General features: G+C 45.8%; 1 protein-coding gene across 1 annotated transcript in view; it reads left to right on the top strand.

Moving 5' to 3' along the window:
- The window catches only part of LOC123821018 (core histone macro-H2A.2), a 53,321-nt gene that overhangs the window by 19,150 nt on the left and 15,381 nt on the right, over positions 1-18,790 (top strand). Inside the window, exons 2-3 of the mRNA XM_045842261.1 lie at positions 4,867-5,097; positions 15,930-16,036. Of these exons, the coding sequence (XP_045698217.1) occupies positions 4,926-5,097; positions 15,930-16,036 (279 nt within the window). The 5' untranslated portion in view covers positions 4,867-4,925. The remainder of the gene's footprint in view (positions 1-4,866; positions 5,098-15,929; positions 16,037-18,790) is intronic.

The following is an 18,790-nucleotide window of genomic DNA, read 5'->3' as shown; positions in this document are numbered from 1 at the left end:
CCACAATGAATCACACGCAGGACGTGTGCGCCTGGTGGACACTGCACAGCTTCTCAGGCCTAAGGGTCAGACTGGAGACTGCCACTGTCATTTTCTGCTCCATGTCAATTTTCACCCAGCACTTGCTTTTAATCAGAGCAACAGCCAAAAACTCAGTTTTGCAAAGACTCGGTGTCATCAAAAGGAAAAGAGTGCAAACTCCCGAGAACAACTGGCGAGACCACTATGAGCTGGTGGTTGTGGGGTCCAACGGAGGGTGAGTAGCACTGTATTTTCTTTGAAATCTTAAACACCCTCTGTTATGTCTCAGGGTGCCTTGGTACACAGTTTGGGAACCAAGTCTCTCACGTCTATTTGAAGTTGTATTATGGTCTATCATAAAACTTTATTGGAAAACATTTGAGGACAAGGTCCTGTGTACATTCTGCAATGTCTAGTGTAGTTTCTTGTTCAATAGAAAATGCTCCATAAATATGTACTTTCATTGAATCTATGATGTCATAGGTTGCAAGATGCATACTGATTTCTAGAGATAGTAAAATGTTTTTTAAAAAGACCACTGTAAAATCAATGAAATACAGTAGTTATGTGAATAGGCTGGTGTGAGTTTATCACCCGTGTCTGAGTCAGTGCTGCAGTTTAATATTTGCCCTTGTGATACCTGTAAAATCAACCTCATCACTATCTTTATGGGCTGAAAACCTGATCATGAAAATAAATCCTCAAACAACGGTGTTCGAATATGTGTTCTTCCCCAGTGCACACAAAACCAGTCTGTTCTTCCTGCTGCTGCCCTCCTGGAGGTGAAAGGGAATGGGCAGCCAGCACTGCCTCCTCCCCCTTCTTTCCTTGAATTTTGAGTTTTATTTTCCTGTCCCCCACAGTTAACACACTGATAACTCTCCCATTCACTCTGCATGTAATTACGAGACTTTACACCTTGGCGTTCTCGGTCTCTCAGGTATGAAAGGATGGATGTATTGCAGATTTAGGTTTTATGTTTCTGGTCTACCCAGTTTTTCTTAAGAACCTCAGAGCCGCCTGGAGAATGGAGCCACCCGGAGAATGGAGCCACCCAAGCATGGCTGCATGGCCCCCAGGGGGCGCCACATAGTGCCTATAACCACTCAAAGACTCTATTCTGCAAACATGTAAACAGACTCAATAAACTAGAGTCCTTAAGCTTTGCTAATTAGAGTAAAAATTTTTGTAGAGCATAAGGAAAATAAATGTAAACATTTAAATATTAATGTTTGGATGGAAAGAACTGTCTGATGGACAGAAATTGCACATTGCAATAGTTCTTTTCTCTGTAGACGAGTGGCCCAACACAGACTCAAATTCACAGAAGGCAGATAACAGCCCGATCAAGTTTTTACATCACCTGACTTCCTAAGAATGGACTAGTCAGGGGAAAGGCTGGCCTGGGAAAGAAGTCAGGGGTTATAATTTCTTACAGCTCCGGGCAGAGCCAGCTCAGGCTGAGGGACGGGGGTGGTCTTTGGAAAGCACTCAAGGGGCTCCAGGAGGGGAGGCACAGCCCTTGCTTCCATCTGTGGGTTGCAGTAGGCAGGATATGCCTCCTCCCTGCCTTGCCAGGTATTCCTTGATACGATCCTGTTCTTACAGTGTTCAGGGAACCCCCCAGTCCTTGGGGCCCAGGAGGTAAGCGCCTGGCTGCTTGAACTCAGCCCAGTGTCTGAAAAGATGGACTCCCCAGGTACAAAGAACTCTCTGGCGCTACGGGAGCACATGCAACAGGTCCTGTTACAGTTAGACCTCAAGTGCAGCTGCATCTTCAGCTCTGTCCTAAGGCCCCAACATGGAGGGCAGGGTGGAAGCCAAAGAAAGTCTTGTTCCAGATGCTATGTTTGGGTGATCCCTACATTTTATAATACTCCGCTGATATGTTTGTCTGTCTCACCTAACCCTGTTTTCCTTGCTTGGCTGTTTTATCTTCATGAGTGTTTTAGGCCTCGGTCCCCTGGAGCCACCTGTTTTTCTTCTGCCGCTGGTCCTAATTTCCAATTTTTAGGGAAATTTGTGACTCTTCTCAGCTGACATTGGGAAAGTCCCTAGGTAGCTTTATCTTGCACACCTGCTCACTCTGTGGCTCTTCCGTTTGAGGAGGCTGGAGGAGTGGGAGGGGGAGTCCTGCCCCTGTGGCGTTTGTCCTCTGCGCAGGGCTCTCTCTGTCGGCAGGAAAGGCCGTGACCGCCTAGCGCACATCTACCCACAGTGTGCTCCGCCTGGGGTGGGCTTTCTAGGGTTTCCTTGGCAGCCAGACCTACTAATCCTCCCCCTTCTCTCCATTTACTAGTAACTGAAAAAAAGTACATAATTGGCTTAGTGGAGTCACCAATACTAACACATTTTTGTGAACCTGCACCAGCACTTAACGCTTTAAAACACATTTCTTAAAAGGCGTAAACTTCTTTTCCAGAATCATTTGAAAGTTGAAAAAAACAGGAATGTTTAAGACCAGAAGAATCTTCAGGACCTGTTAGTCACTGTCTCATATTACAGATGAGACCAGAGCTCACAGAGCCAGTCATGCAGCAGTGAGACCACACCCTGGAGTCTGTTCCTGGTGCTGGGCTCCTTCCGCTGCACCAGGAGCCACCTCCATTCTGAACTCCACCACCAGCTAGCAAACATGTGCCGTGTAGCTCGATCTGAGGACAAGGACCATCGTTTCACATTGCTTTACATGTCCCTTGGCCCTGGGACAGTGATGGCCAACAACAGGCACTCAGAACATTTACTGATGCCTGACCTAAGTTTCTAATGTGCAGTTGCTCGCTTCCTCCAAGAGAGGACATCTGTGAGTCTATTTATGAAGAGTTAGCAGCCGTGGGCAGCCGAAGCACAGAAAATGCAGAAGTCCTAAACACAGTGATGGCTTTATTCCTGCACCTTACTGTGAAAGAGAGAGTATTCTGAGGCTATTTGCTCATCTTTGTTTGTGCTTAACTGTGATGAATACCTACATCCTTTGGTGGCAAAGCTACACATACAATGGGAGCATAGAGGTACATATAAACATTTAAAATGAATGTATGTGAGGCATGTAATGAAATGCCTCCAACTCGCATCCTTCATCTCGGGGATAGGAGGGTGCTGAGAATGGAGAAGGGAGTTTGTTGCTAATTCCATGGTGTTCTGTAACTCCTCAGTCATAATGGAGTTACCAGATACTTTAGAAAATTGAACTTGATGTTCATTCTTTTATCCAGATTGAATTAATCCCAGTTTGGTACCTTTCGCATTAGCCATGCATTCATTAACCACTTTCACCCGTCATATTTTTAGCCACTTTCTTAGGCCTTTTCATTGCCGCCTGGGTTGTTGGTAAGCTAGCCTGGCCAAAATTTGCAATGGCTGCCTCAACAGGTAGAACCAATTTCAGTTTATTTTTTACTTTCTCGTTTTTCATCCCCAAACAAAATGGCCACTGAGAATGACGTTACTTTGGGGGCAGAAAGTTTCATTCATTAACACATTTCCTAGAAATTTTCTGGTTTCTTTTCTTTGTTCTTGCTTGCTTATCCTTTATAATGTGCTTTTACTTATTCTGAATTATATTCCATTCTTTGGTCACAGTACTCCCTCAACCAACAAAAGTTAAGCACTATTACAATTCTCTGAATTAATTTTAGCCTCACAGAGACTCTTTCAGAAGCATATAATTTTTTATCTTCACGCAAAACATAGCTTTCTGAAATAACAGTGGGTTATAAATACGTCTCTCTGTGCGTCGTACTGCAGTCACTTCTTTGTGCTGATTCTGAGGTTTCTCCTCCAGGTCCACCTGGGTCCCGCATTCCAAGCAGCAGAAGCTTGGGTTGCATTCTGACTTTTAATTTGCTACGTTTGGTTACTGTGCATTAGCATGTTCAATAAAACTGCATCTTCAGGCATGTTTCTATTTGTTTAAATTATTGGAAATTTAAAAAAGTGTTTCCATCTGAAAAATCAGCTGTGAGCTGTAGGTCAAAGCCAACATTATAAATAAAATACTGTGATCGCCCTGGCTAATGTGGCTAAGTGGATTGAGAGCCAGCCCGTGAAGCAAAGTGTCCGTGTTCGATTCCCAGTCAGGGCACACACCTGGGTTGCAGGCCAGGTCTCCAGCAGGGGGTGTGCGAGAGGCAAGCACACATTGATATTTCTCTCCTTCTGTTTCTCCTTCCCTTACCTTCTCTCTAAAAATAAATAAAAATACATAAATTAATTAATTACTGTGTATTAAAACAGTCACTTCTTTACCCCCAAATTTAGTGGCTTAAAACAATACAGACTTATTCTCTTAGAGTCTGGGGGTCAGAAGTCCAAAATCAGTTACATTGGGCTAAAATGAAGGTATCAACAGGACTGATTCATTCTGGAAGCTCTGAGGGGAGAATTCATTTCCCTCATTCACATCACTGCTCACTCTGATCTGCCCCCTCCCTTTGCATCACATCAGACTCACCCAGATAATCCAGGATAATCTTCCCATCTCAGGATCCTGAACTTAATCACATCTGCAAAGTCCCTTTTGCCATGTGAGGTTTTACATTCACCAATGGTTCTGGGGGTAATGAAGTGGACATCTTTGGAAGCCATTATTCAGCTGCCTAAAAGACTATGACTTTTCTCTCTAGGGACAGCTCCTCTGGGCCAGTTTGATGGGGTGGGGGGATGCTTGCAAGTGGGCCTGCCAACGCCCCTTGCAAAGACCCCAGGCCCAGCTTCCTGCCTGCTGTTCCCTGCGGGGCAGTCAGGTGTCAGCACCTAGAGTGCACACAGCACTCTAGGACCACACTACTGTCCCCAAGATACTTGTGCGCCACCCTTCCTCACCCGGTTATCTTTCCTTTCCAGCATTGTGTTAGTGCCGGGAGGCCACCGTGTCAGCAAGCTGAGAGGGAAACTGAAGCAAGATGTCGGGCCGGAGCGGGAAGAAGAAAATGTCCAAGCTGTCCCGTTCAGCCAGGGCCGGTGTCATCTTCCCGGTGGGGAGGCTGATGCGTTACCTGAAGAAAGGGACGTTCAAGTACCGGATCAGCGTGGGCGCTCCCGTGTACATGGCGGCAGTCATCGAGTACCTGGCAGGTAATGTGACCTCGAGGGCCAGGTAGCCAGCCCACTCCCAGATCGCACCCTCCCCCAGGCGCCCCCTACAGGCTGGGAAGGGTGCAGTCTCAAGGCCACTGTAGCTGGTACCTGGGTTTCAGCTTGCCTGCGCAGCGCAACTCCATTTCTGCAGGCTAAAGTGGGGAGAAGAGACGTAAGGGGTACAGATGATAACACGGGGGCGGGAAGGGAACCCACAATAGAGCGGCTTTTCCACACCAGCCCTGAAAAAGGTCTGTCTTGTTTAGGCAAACGCAATGTGTAAAAATCTAGGCTCCCAAAGAAGAGAAACTACCGGGAGGGTGGATGGAGGAGAGGGGAGGGGTTGGTGCTATTCATTTTGTGAAAGAGGTCATCACTTTGTGTCAAAGGCCTCATTGTACATCAGTTCTCCTGGTGCACTGAGACCGCGACTCCGCCCGTGAAGGGCACTGACCGGAGCACCGGAAGCATCTTCAGTTGGTTCCATGAAGCCAGTAGCACTCTGAGTTTGCTCCTTTGCAGCGGGGCTTCTCTGTCTACAGTGGGTGCATAGGGAATAGCTTCTCGTATTGGTTGTTTAAATTATTATTGTTTTTTACGAAGAGGTGATTTTTGCTGTGTGTGTTCTTTATATATTAGAGTAACCTTCTACTTCATTTTTGTCATTGTACTCTTGTGTCATAAACAGAAACCATACTCACAATTTCAAGGATGCTTTAAAAATATACATAAATATATCAAAATAAAAATCTATCTCAATCAGTGTGATTAGTTCATTGAAGGGGTCCTTTCAGCCACTAGCAGCAATGCTTCAGACTCTGCCCACCAGTGACAGATTCCACAGGCACCAGGGTGAAGTCCTCGGGAAGCGCACTGGGGAGAAAAGCAAACCTCCCCACACTGCCCGCCCGGAAGCTGAGCCCCTGCAGCCACAGCACGCAAGCCCCCAGGTGCGGCAGGGTTAGACCCAGTGTCTGTCCCAGGTCACTCTTCCCATCCTGCTTCTTCCTCAAGGGCAGTCTCTTCCTCTTTGAGTGTATGGTTCTATTCTGCCATCTTTGTCCCTGTCACTCACGGAGCAATGTCACTGATGAGAGGTTTGCCTTGACCGACACGTGGACACCTGTCCCCCTGGACCTTCTGTCAGGCAGGCAGACCTCAGCGCTGTAAGCCTGTCCTGTATTGTGAAATGAAAGGCTTGTTCCTGGACTGAAAGTTTTTCAGGAGGGTCCTTTGGGAGACTGGCAAGAAAGGCTGGAGGGCTCTGAAAGTGGACTGAATCAAGTGTGATAGAGCAATGCTTGTCAAAGAGGGGTCACTCCGGGGATCTTGTTGACAAAGTCTGGGGCAGGGCCTGAGACTCTGCATTTCTAACAAGCTCCCAGGTGAGGCTGATGCTGCTGGTTCAAGGACCACTCAGAGGAGCAAGATGGCAGCCTCTCTTTTAGCAACAGGCCTAAGGGCTTGGGGAATGCTTGCAATGTAAGTTCCAGGTAGTTCAGTTGGTTGGAGCATCATCCACATATACCAAGGTTGCGGGTTCAATCCCTAGTCAGGGCACACATAAGAATCAAGCAATGAATGTATAAATAAATGGAACAACAAATTGATATTTATCTCTCTCTCTCTCTCTCGCTCTCTCTCTTTCTCTAAATCATTAAAATAAAAGTAAAAAATAAAAATGAAACTTAAAAAAAAAATAAAATGCAAGGACCTGGCTGCTCTCCACCCCCAGTGGTCTGATCCACTGGGTCTGGGGTAGAACCCAGAAATATGATGGAAAAATCTGCTGACTCCGGATGGAGAGGAAGGACTTTGAAAAAAGGTGAATGAGATTTTAAGGTAATCTGTTAGGCCCATGTCACCCCCTGAGACTAAAAACCACTTGAGTAACCCAGAGATCCCACAGCCTCTGAGCAGGGAGCTGGGTGGGGTTCCCCGTGGCCCTTCAACCCCCACCGTGCACTTCTGCTATACTGCGCTGCTCCATGATAATGCTTGTGTAACTGAAGTAATTAAATACTTCCTGTGTCTCCACTTGGCAAAAGCCTAAGCTTCATGCGTAATAAAACAAAATTTGGCCTTTTGAATCACTGGCATCTCTGTTCACCTTTGATTCAGATAAAAGCTTACATTTTCCTATTTATTCATTCAGCAAATACCTGTTAAGCATCTACATGTCAGTGCACACACTCAGTCCTCAGACTGTCTCTGGTGACAGAACTGGACCACTGATAGGACGTTTCATTTGTCTTGGCTTAGAGCCCCCAGCTGCCTCCACGGCAATGCCTGCTGTGGCCTGAAGGTCACACTCTGACTTTGCACCAGCAGGTCTTCAAAGATTCATAGTGTCTCCCACAGTACAGCACCATCCCTGTTTCTCAGTTGAGTTCTCATACTCCTCCCTCCACCAACAGTTTTTGAACACTTACCACATGCCCAGGGTCCTAGATGCCCACAATGCAGCACAGACCAGGACAGACAGGAATCCCTGCCCTCCCGCGGAATGTGCTCTGGAGGGGAGATGGGAACAGATAACGGAGTGTCTGTGCTGCATCAGAAGGAGCTAAGCACTAGGGGACAAATAAAGCAGAAAGGAAGGACGGATAAGGGTGTTCTGGGGAAGGGGGAGGGGAGTTATAATGGCCCTACTGAGGGGGTGGCCTCTGAAGGAGGCCAGTATGTGGGCCTGCAGGTGTGTGTGGGCAGGTGCCCCAACCTGAGGGGAGGCGGGTGCTGGGCGTGTTAGGGGAACAGCGGTGGGGCCAGAGGGCTGGAGCTGAGGGAAGTGTTTTGGGCAGTAAATGAGGGCGAGGGAGAAAGGGCTTGGTTGGGGGGGAGGAATAAGAGCTAGCAATGGGGGCTCTGCAGGGTTTTGGGCAGAAGTGGAAGTGATCTCATGGTGAGGGGCGGTACAAGGGTGGAAGGGGGGTGGGGGGAGGGGGAGCAACTGGAAGGTTATTGCAGAGATCCAGTGAGAGACGTGGTGCGAGTGGGCAGTGAAGGCACAGAGACGTGGTCGGAGTGCTGCTGCATTTCAAAGGCAAACCAACCGGATTTGCTCAGGGGTTGCACCTGGAGTAGAAGAGAGAACGTGCTCCTGGAAGGATGCTGTGGCCATTAGTGTCCTCCCTCCCAACCCCCAGCCAGTCCCAGCATCCAGCACCTTCCTCGATCAAGGAGAGAAGGTGAAGTTGGTCTTGTGAGGCCCAGGCCTGTCTTCTCTGTATCCTTTACCCTCTTTTTGTGCGTTTTCTCCCTCCAAGCTCAGGCTGGAGTTAAGAGAAAGTGCTGGCTTGGTTAGATGTCAGTTTAAATCTGGTTTATTAGTATACCAGCTCCGTTACCTTGGGCTGATGCCTGAATTTCTCTGGAGATTGTGTAGCAATGTCTGGTGCATAAGATATACTCAATATGTGGCGATTCTTCTTCTCGCCCTTTTATTAAGAGCTGATGAAATTATTCAGGGCAAAATAACAATGACTAATTCTGTTAAAGTGTTGTATTTTGGGGCTGTATTTGCATTTTAATTAGACAAGGAGTTTTAAGCCAAAGTAGTGAATCATTATTAGTGCATTTCAGGCTGAGTTGAACAAGTAAAAGCCGGGGGCCGGGTTTGTTAGTTGTGTCCTTTTGTTGTTTGGGAGGAAGCGTCAGTTGATTTTCATTAGGAAAGGGTGTTCACAATATGGAAGCCTCCTGTCACCCTTGAAATGACCTTCAACACTCAAGACACAAATATGACTGAATTTCTCCTTGAAGACACAACAGGAAACAGAGAGACACAATCTTGCCTCCGCCAGGCTTGCGCCCTAGCAGGGCGAGTGAGCAGGGAGCACAGCACAAGGAGACAGCACGCACGCTGGGCAGGGAAGTCACGGAGCTTCGGGAAGGGGCGGGACAGGCACGGGGGTGGCTTCCTAATGTCAGGCAAGGGTTTTAAGACCTAAACCCTGGTTTTTCTCAGGGTTTGGAAACCCTGATGGATTGGAAATCCGGATGCCGGGGTCTCACCCTCAGAGATCCTGGGGTGTGTTCTGGGCACCAGGGCTTTTTCAAACTCCCTGAACGATTCTTATGGGCAGCAGAGTGGGGAAGGGGCATCAAGGTCGGCCCTTGTCCTTCAGCCTTGGCTGGCCACTTCCTCTCAAGCCAAGCTGGGAGGGTTGAGTTGTGGAGATGAAGACTTGGAGACAAGAGGATGAGGAATTTGTATAAGGAGTCCGGCCCAGGGGAAGGGAAGGCAGGACAGAAGCTGGTGCGTGGCAAACGGTGCCTATAGCTGAAGCAGGAAATGGGAGCAGCCACAGGGTCCAGGGGAAGGGGCTCAGTTTGGGGCTGGACGGTTTTGCTGTCTGCCAGATGCCCAGGAAGGTGGAGAGGTTAGGGACGCTGGATTCTGGCTCTGCCCCTTATCAGCTAAGAACCGTGAGACAGGTTGCTTTACTCTCTAGTGTCATGTGCGGGTTACTCAAGATAATACATGAAAAGCGCTTAGCATCGCTCCAGGCACATGGTAGCAATTTGGTCCAGGCAGCAATTGCTGCAATTGCTGCTCCCAGGAGGGAGTATTGGGCTGGAGCTACGGGTGGGGCCTCCTGGGCAGACTGTAGTGAAGCCCATGGGAGCGAGTGAGGTCACCCAGATAGAGCGCAGTAAGAGGGCTGGAGAGCCCAGGGCGAGCCTGAGTGGCGTTCTCGTGCCTGGGTTTATGGGCCAGGGAGAGGGAAATGGGTGTCAAAGGAGGCTGAGAAGGGCAGCCAGAGGTCAAGGAGAAAGGCATGAGTCTAACCATCAGGGGTGATGGCGATGAAACCAGGCAAGGACAGCAGATCTAGCCACCTCAAGGTCATGGCAACCTTGGCAAGGACAGTGTGGATGGTCAAAGACAAACTGCAGTGGGTTGAGGAACAGGAAGTGTAGGAAGGAGGCCAAGGGGGTGAGGACTCTTCTAGGGAGTTTGGCCCAGAAGAAGGGAGGAGAGGGGGGCAGCGGCTGGGAGGGCGGGAGAGGGTGTGACGCAGGAGGCGCCTGAGCCTGGGGTCCTCAGGTTCTAGCTTCAGTGTCACTCACCAGACCTGAAATTTAGCGTTTCCTTCCTTTTTGAATGTGGGCAACAAACCACAGTGGTGTCAGCAGCACCAGGGACTTCTTCACCAATTGAAATTACTGACATTTTTAAATTATAATCCCATCGTTACAGCTATCTAGAATGTCATTTACACTCATCATTACTTCAGACGTACAGTGGTTCATTAGACCTGCCACCGGATCTTCTTATTTAATGTGTTAATAAAGAAGCATATAACCTACCTTATCCCAGATTTTTCAACACTTTGAAAACTGTATTTCAGTGTAATTGGGGTTTTTTGGTCATCCTGTGTATTTTGGGCATTTCAAACCTTATCCTGTGTTGGCGAGGATGTAGAGAAATTGGAACCCTCGTGCATTGCTGGTGGCGATGAAAAATGGCATAGCGGCTGTGGAAGACAGTTTGATGGTCCCTCAGAAAGTTAAGAGAATTATGGTATGACCCAGCAATTCCACTCCTAGGCATATGCCCTGAAAGAATTTAAATCAGACACTGAAACAGATACTTACACACAAATGTTCATGCAGCATTATATGCAATAGCCCCAAAATGGGAGCAACCCAAGTGTTTAACCCAGTTCACATGTCCAGTGTAACTGAGAAAAATGGACTGAGAAAAACAAGCCCGAAATTCTGGAAAAATAATTTTGTATTCATCAGCAATAGATATAACATAAATATAAGATATAGAGATGAATAATTTACCATTTTATGGTGAGAAAATGTCTTGTGATGCGTTTTTACCTGAGAAGACAAGCAGGTCTTCAAACAGAACTGACTTTCGGGGCACCTCACGAAATCACCGTGCACTATAGAAACCCATCACTACACATCGTTTCCAGGCGGTCGGCGCGCTCCATTTCACACCAAGCACTTCCTTATCGAACAATTTTCATTTTTCACATTTGTGTTTTGAAAAGGCATGTGGTTGTGCAGGTTGTACCCTGCACAAGGACACACATTCAAGGGACAGCCATTCACATCATAGACCTCAAAATAACTGTGGGAAACAAAACAAACAAAAACAAAAACAAAACGGAATTATCTTCTGAAGGGCAGGCCCCTTGTAGTGTAGGCTTCCCCTGCTAGGTGAGTGTTCTAGGAACCCATCTGTGTCAGTGCACCACCTGGTGGTGTTGTGAGAGGCTGCATTCGGCTTCAGTGATTTTTTTTTAAAAACTCAACATGTTTGCCCATTTCATGATGGGAGATTTAGAGCGCACCTGCCCACACAGCGTTGAGTGTTCAGCAGTTTTTGACCAAAAACATAATCCCTCGTGCCCCACCCTCCCTATTCACCCAATCTCGCCCTGAACAATTTTTCTTTTTGTTTCCCTGGATGAAAAATATCCTCAAAGGGAAACATTTTGCTAATGTGGAAGAGGTGAAACAAGAAACAGCAGAAGCACTAAAAGGCATCAAAATCAACAAATTCAAATGCTGTTTTGAGCATTAAAACATTTCGATAGGTGTATTGCATCAAATAGAGAGCACTTTGAAGGTGACTGGAATTTAAACATGTTAACAATAAATACACGGTTTTTTATAAATAAATTCTGGTTTGGGGGGTACCTCCTCGTATATTTATTATGAGGACTTCCAGCAGATGGCAGTAAAAGGTCTGGTTCTGATGAAATCAGGGAGGTCAAGTGTCTTGAGGAAGGGACATGCGGTACATCTTTTTTGTTTTTGTGTTTTTAAGATTGCATTTATTTTTAGAGAGAGGGGAAGGGAAGGAGAAACAGAGGGAGAGAAACATCAATGTGTGTGTTTGCCTCTCACATACCCCCTACTGGGGACCTGGCCCACAACCCAGGCATGTGCCCTAACTGGAAATCGAACCAGCAACTATTTGGTTCACAGGCCCATGCTCAATCCACTGAGCTACACCAGCCAGGGGCAGTACATCTTCTAATTTGCACAAAGGCACCTATGACCTAGCAGTGGCCTTTTTGGCATGGATCTAGAGGACAAGACTGGAGACAAAGAAACCATTTAGGTGGCCATTACTATTTTCTGGGCTGGAAGAGAATGGCAACAAGCGTGGAGAAGAGGGGCAAAGGTGTGTGAAGTTGATGAGGCTGGGAGGCAGGAGGGAGGAAGAGGAGGAGGAGGAAATGACCCCCAGGTCTGTGCCAGACCCAAGGGCGATGGGAGGAGCAGGTTTGGGAAAGGGGTAATTTGGATTTGGGGAGTTTGATTTACCTGTGGGACACCGATGTGGGGAGTCCCAGGTGACATCACAGGAGAGCTGGTGGTGCAAATCTGACCACATGGCCACGTAGGTGGAAGCTGGAGCCACAAGTGGATGTGACTCCCCCCAAAGACTGCATGGCCTGAGCAGAGCAAAAGGCCCACACAGAGCCCCAGGGGCACTGTCACCTAGTGGGCAAGTGTACGAGCAAGCAGGGGCCAGGGAAGGAGACAGGCTTGAAGGAGTGGCCACTCCGTGCCCTCTGTTCTAGCATTCCATTGAACATGGTATTACCCATCTGCTGGGGGCTGGGATTTCCAGTGTTGATTCAAATTGTGTATGAAATTTGAGGACAATCTCTTCCAAAATAATGTGCATAGTGAGCTTTCCAACATCCTTTTTGGCTGCAGAAATTATTTTTTTACTACCAGATACTCAGCTGCATTCCAGATGGTTACTATTGCTGGAAGCGAGACTTCCAAGAAGTGAGAGGTTTACTATGGAAGTCTATAAACTTCTGTAGAAGTCTCCGCCACTTAACAGAGTAATGATCTTCCTGCAGAATTTCCAATGAAACAAATGTGTGTTATATAATTCAGTTTTTCTACTGATTGCCAATAGAAAGATACTTGTGTTCCCAAGATCGATAAAGTCACTCAAGAATGTAGCAACTATAATGTGGAAAAGATGTGAGAATGAATTCTCAGTGATGCAGTGCTTTTAATTATGGGAATCCCATATCAATATTTAACTCTAATGCTTATTTTATAGTTCAGAACAAATGCAACTCAATGCATTTGTCAGAAAGCATTTAAAAATATTAATAATGATTAATATTATTTCAAACATTTAAGTGGTGACATTTCTGTCCCAAGAAATGTTCAAATTAAACATTCATCAGAGAAAATAGCTCCTAGGTCTTGATTTTCTGTTGTGTATTATTAAGAAGTTTTCCTCTTCAAAGAAAAAAAAAAGCTCTGCCTCCGCTTTTGCTCTAGAGCACACAATCGAAATCTTCTTTCTGTACCTGATTTTGGAAGGGGTAGCGGTCCTGGCACTCAGCCACACGTGAGCCTCACCTTGCACCTTGCGTTGTGCCATCTGCTGAGTCACTGCCTTTACTTTTCTGGGCTGCATTTGACTCCAGCAGGTTTTCTTTCTGTGAATTTCATGTCTGTGCATCTGTCTGTCAAACTGAAAACAACCGACCTTCAGGGGCTTCTTGAAGGCTCCAAGAATGTAGGGCTTCCCATTAGCCCTGCTTCTCGTATGACCACTAAGTTAATGAACTCAGGAGGATGCTTAACTTCTTCCTCTAAATGCAGGTAACAGACACAGGAGAGTGATGATCAAGATGCTAAATTAAATTTGATTGCTCAGAAGCTTAAAATGGGAGGCTCCTTGGCCCCTACACCCATCTAGAAAAAAGGGTGAGTGGAGTGTGCCTTCCACCCAGGCATGGGGCCCCTGAGCTGAGCAAGTGCAGGGAACTCCTTTTTTAAATCCTCACCCAAGGATGACAGTTGATTTTAGAGAGGGAAAGAACCATCAGTGTGAGAGAGAAACATCAATCGGTTGCCTCCCGCACGTGCCCTGATCAGGGATCGAACCCACGACCTTTTGGTGTGTGGGACGGCACTCCAACCAACTGTGCCACCCGGTCAAGGCAGGAGACTCCTTTTTATTGCACACAGTGGGAGGTGCACATTTTAACCTGGAGTCATGCAGCAAGCCTGTGAGTGACAGCAGAATGACTACGTTTCCTCTGCGTGGGTACACTTTTTAAGATAAAGGGCTTGGCAGCAGTCTGAATACAACAAATCAGATTACTATATAATAATTGCAAGTGCTCTATCTCATGTCCCAGCAGATATATATGCTCATACCCCTCAAACTACAGTGCCCACTCCCCAATCTTTGATTCAGAAAACATGACCACTGCATAAAGGAATTGTTGGTAAACACAATATTCATTGCTTAATTACCTAGAAAGGATGTTGTAAGATGAATTTGCAGTGATTTAGCACTTTTCATTATGGAAATGCCACATAAATATTTAACTCTAATGCTTATTTTATTCTAATTTTTGTTAATTACATTTGCTTAGTTAATATGGCATACTTAATGCCAAGTTTTTATTTTATTGCCATGGATTTTATAAATGATGGCAATTTCATGTGCTAGTTTATTTGAAATTAGGTTAATTGTAAAGACAGAGAATCGCCTGTTAATTTGGGGGTTTAGTATTTATGCCATTGGAACAGCAAACCCCCACCATGCAGGCACACTCCTGAGCGAAGGGTGCACAGCAAACTTACACACAGACGCACATGCACATAGTGTCTCCTCCCCGTGGGAGTAGAGCACCTCCCTGGCACACTGCCGTTAGCTTTGTAAAGGAAGAAGTCTTTCTCTGTAGGCTCATTCATACTTCTGAAGGCAGACAAGTGTGATTTAGCAGAACATCCTTCTAAGATTGAGGAAAAAGGAAAAATAACAAAACAGGAGGACGGAGAAAGCCTACAGATGGTATAAAACAACTATATAGATTAAAATATTTTTGACTCAACATCTTGGATAGAATGTGAAGTGGTTTTAGGAAAATTCTGCTCTATCACATTTACCAAATGACATGTTTGTTAAACTCAGGGCCATTAGTAGGTTCTGAGGGATATGTGGGAAACCCCTGGGTCCCAACCTACCTTCCTCCTCGGTTCTTCCCATCTACTTTCCTTTAGGACAAGAGGGACCTGGGGCATCAAGTGATGAGGAAAACGAGATTCTGCAATGGTTCCCAGTGGGTGCCGAAGATAGACTTTACCTGCATTACTATTCTCTTCATAGATGGCCCTGCTGTCTGTTGGCTAAAAGAAGCTCAGGTCCTGTGTTAGGGTTTTGTTTTGGTCAAGATTAACTTCTGCCAACAGTGGCTGAAATGAGTTTAGTTCTCTTTCATACAAAAGAAATCTATAGAACATAGTCCAGGTTGATAAGGAAGCTCCACAGTCATAAGATACCTCTGTTCCTTCTATCTTGTTACTCTGTCATCCACAGCTTTTTTCCTCTTGGTCAAAGATGGCTGCTCAAATTCCAACCATCACGTCCTCAGTCCACCAGTAGAAAAGGAAGGAATACCATACAACATGACTGCCTTTCATTAGCCAGAACTTAGTCATATGACCACACTAATCAACAAGGGATGTTGGGGAAAACTGTCTTTATTTCTTCCTATGGATATAAGATCAGAAAAAAAAAATCAGAGGTCCATATACCAAGGAAGATGGGGAAGAATTAATGTCAACTGATAACTGGGAGACTTTACTATAGGATCATATACCAGGTCTTGTTAAAATATCTTACTTGCCTATGACCTGAATTCTTTTCAGCTTTCTGAATTTCTTTCCAGGCCCAGACAAAAATCACAAATGAATAAATGTGATCAAACTCAAAGACCATTCCCCACATCCCCACACCCCAGAAAAAAGCTTTAGAAAGTTCAGGCCCCATTCTGTGATTACCTGTTAACTCCTCCTTGTAATTTCAGCGGAAATTCTAGAATTGGCCGGCAATGCAGCGAGGGACAACAAGAAGGCCCGGATAGCCCCAAGACACATCCTGCTGGCAGTTGCCAATGACGAGGAGCTCAATCAGGTATGTCTGCAGCATGGACACATGCCACCAAATGGATTTGCCAAACTATTGCACATGGCTGTGGCTGGCTACAAATCATTCCTGCTACAGTTCCTAGTTGCATTTATACCAAAAAACTTTTTTTAAAGATTTTATTTATTTACTTTCTAGAGAGGAAAGGGAGGGAGATAGAGAGAGAAACATCAATGTGTGGTTGCTGGGGGTTATGGCCTGCAACCCAGGCATGTACCCTGGCTGGGAATCAAACCTGTGACACTTATACCAAAAAACTTTGATCATATAAGAGAAGAATGAATTCTGCTAGCTGTATTATTCAGCTTCAAAATAAAATTGCCTCTGGAATAGATCCCTTTGTATGTTCTGGGTCTGATCAGACCTTCTTTTCCTCTTTCAAAGCAAGCTCGTGTGTTGCTGGGAAGGTGCAGTGCACATTTATTACTCTCTTCACAGTTTCTTCCCCCAAACTTTGTTGATGATATATTCTGATGAGGGCAAGAGAACCCTTCTTCACGTATTAGAACCGACCTTTCATATTTTAGAACTGACTCCAAAGTGGAGTGAGTGCTCCCACCCACCCTCAAGGATGTGCAAGGTGGCAGGTCAATAGTATAAGAATTTTTGAAAAAGAGGATCCAAGATGGTGGAGGAGGAAGTGGAAGCTACACTGACCTCCTCCCAGGTTCTGTCCCAGGACCAATCTGGAATTACAGCTAAATTGTAGAGAAATTATCTTGAATAACCAACTGAACACTAGCTGGACAGAAGCTTATAACCACGGACAGACAGAAGAAAACACTTCCCCACAATGTGACTGGAGGGAGTGTGGAGGAGACACAGAGGGCTGGCTGGGCTCCCACGGGTGGCAGCTGAAGTGCCAGAGGGATATTTCAGCAGCCAGGGGGATCCCCTGAGAAGTGTGTGGTCTAAAACCCAAGCCCAGCCCTGCTGGCCTACAGCATCAGAGCCAGAAAGGAACCCAGATAACATCCAGCTGTGAAAAGCAGCAGGGTTTCTGTCTGCCAGGGAGAGACAACTAGAGACACAGAGAGCCTCTTAAAGGGCCAATGCACAAAATTTTGTTTGCAGCCACTTACTCTGGGCACCAGCAAAGGGAGGGCAGACTGGACTAGAGATGCTTGAGGAAAGTCTGGGGTTGTTGGCTCTGGGGAAAGAACTGAGGGAACTGCCACCAGAATCCAGGTGCTGAGTCATTCCCCACACTGCAGGGGCCATCTCTCTCAGGCAGAGCACTCCTGTCTGACTGGCATCAGGGGAAGCAATAGCCCCACCAGCAGGAATTACTCTGCCCCACCCTGTGGAGCTTAAGCCTGACTGCTGAGTACAGATTGATCAGATTAACAACTGATTGGTTTAGCAGCTGATTAGTTTAACATCTAAGGTGGAAAATACAAAGCAGACAAAATAGGAAGGCAAAGAAACAGAACTCAAATGAAAGAACAAGAGAAATTTCCAGAAGAACTAGATGAAATGGAGGTAAGCAATTTCTCAGACAGAGTTTAGAATTATGATTATAAAAATGCTCAACAACAACAACAAAAAAGGATACTCACCAGCATGGAAAAAGACATAGAAATCATTAAAAAGGATCAGCCAGAAATAAAGAATGCACTATCTGAGATAAATAATACACTGGAAGGAATTAACAGTAGGTTAAATGAAGCAGAGGATCGAGTCAGTGTTTTGGAAGACAAGGTAGAAAAAAACAGGCACAGCAGCAAAAAAGAAAAGAATTTTAAAAATAAGGAGATCTTGGGGGTGCAGGGATTGAGCAAAAAAGAAAAGGACTCATAGATATTACAACAGAGTGATTGCTGGGAGGAGGGGGATATAAAAGGACTAAATGGTAATGGAAACACATAATAAAGATTACATATTTAAACAAAAAATGAAGAGAGCTTAAGAAACATCTTGGACAACATGAAGCATAACAACATCCGCATCATGGAAATACCAGAAGGAAAAGAGCGTGAGCAAGGAATTGAGAACCTACTTGAAGAAATACTGACCAAAAACTTCCCTAATCTGGTGAAGGGAAATGTTTCACAAGTCCAGGAAGCTCAGAGAGTCCCAAACAAGTTGGACCCAAAGAGGCGTATACAGAGACACATCATAATTAAATGACAAGACTTAAAGATAAGGAGAGAATCCAGAAAGCCACAAGAGAAAAGCAGGTAGTAACCTACAAAGGAGCACCAATTAGACTGTCATCTGATTACTCATCAGAAATATTTTAGGCCAGAAGGGAGTGGCGTGAAATATTCAAGGTGATGAAAAGTCAGGACCTACAACCAAGGCTACTTTACCCAACAAAGTTATCATTTAAAATTAAAGGAGAGCCCCAGCTGGTGTGGCTCAGTGGCTTGAGCACCAGCCTGCGAACCAAAGGGTCGCTGGTATGATTCCCAGTCAGGGCACATGCCTGGGTTGCAGGCCAGGTCAGGTCCCTAGTAGGGGACTCGAAAGAGGCAGCCACACATTGATGTTTCTCTCCCTCTCTTTCTCCTTCCTTTTCCCTCTGTCTAAAATAAATAAATAAAATCTTTTTTAAAAAATCAAAGGAGAAATAAGGAGCTTCCCAGACAAGAAAAAGCTAAAGGAGTTTGTTAACACCAAACCAGTACTGCAACAAATGGTAGAGAGCTTGGAAGAAGAAGAAATAGGGAGAGGAAGGGGAAGAAGAAGAAGAAGAAGGGAGAGGAAGAGGAGGAAGTAGAACAAAAAGAAGGGGAGAGA

Source organism: Phyllostomus hastatus, unplaced genomic scaffold (assembly GCF_019186645.2).
Source record: "Phyllostomus hastatus isolate PE091 unplaced genomic scaffold, TTU_PhHast_1.1 phas_contig_38, whole genome shotgun sequence".
In the NCBI taxonomy this organism is placed as follows: domain Eukaryota; kingdom Metazoa; phylum Chordata; class Mammalia; order Chiroptera; family Phyllostomidae; genus Phyllostomus; species Phyllostomus hastatus.
The sequence above is the reverse complement of the archived record's forward strand: the minus strand, read 5'-3'. Positions and strand labels throughout refer to the sequence as shown.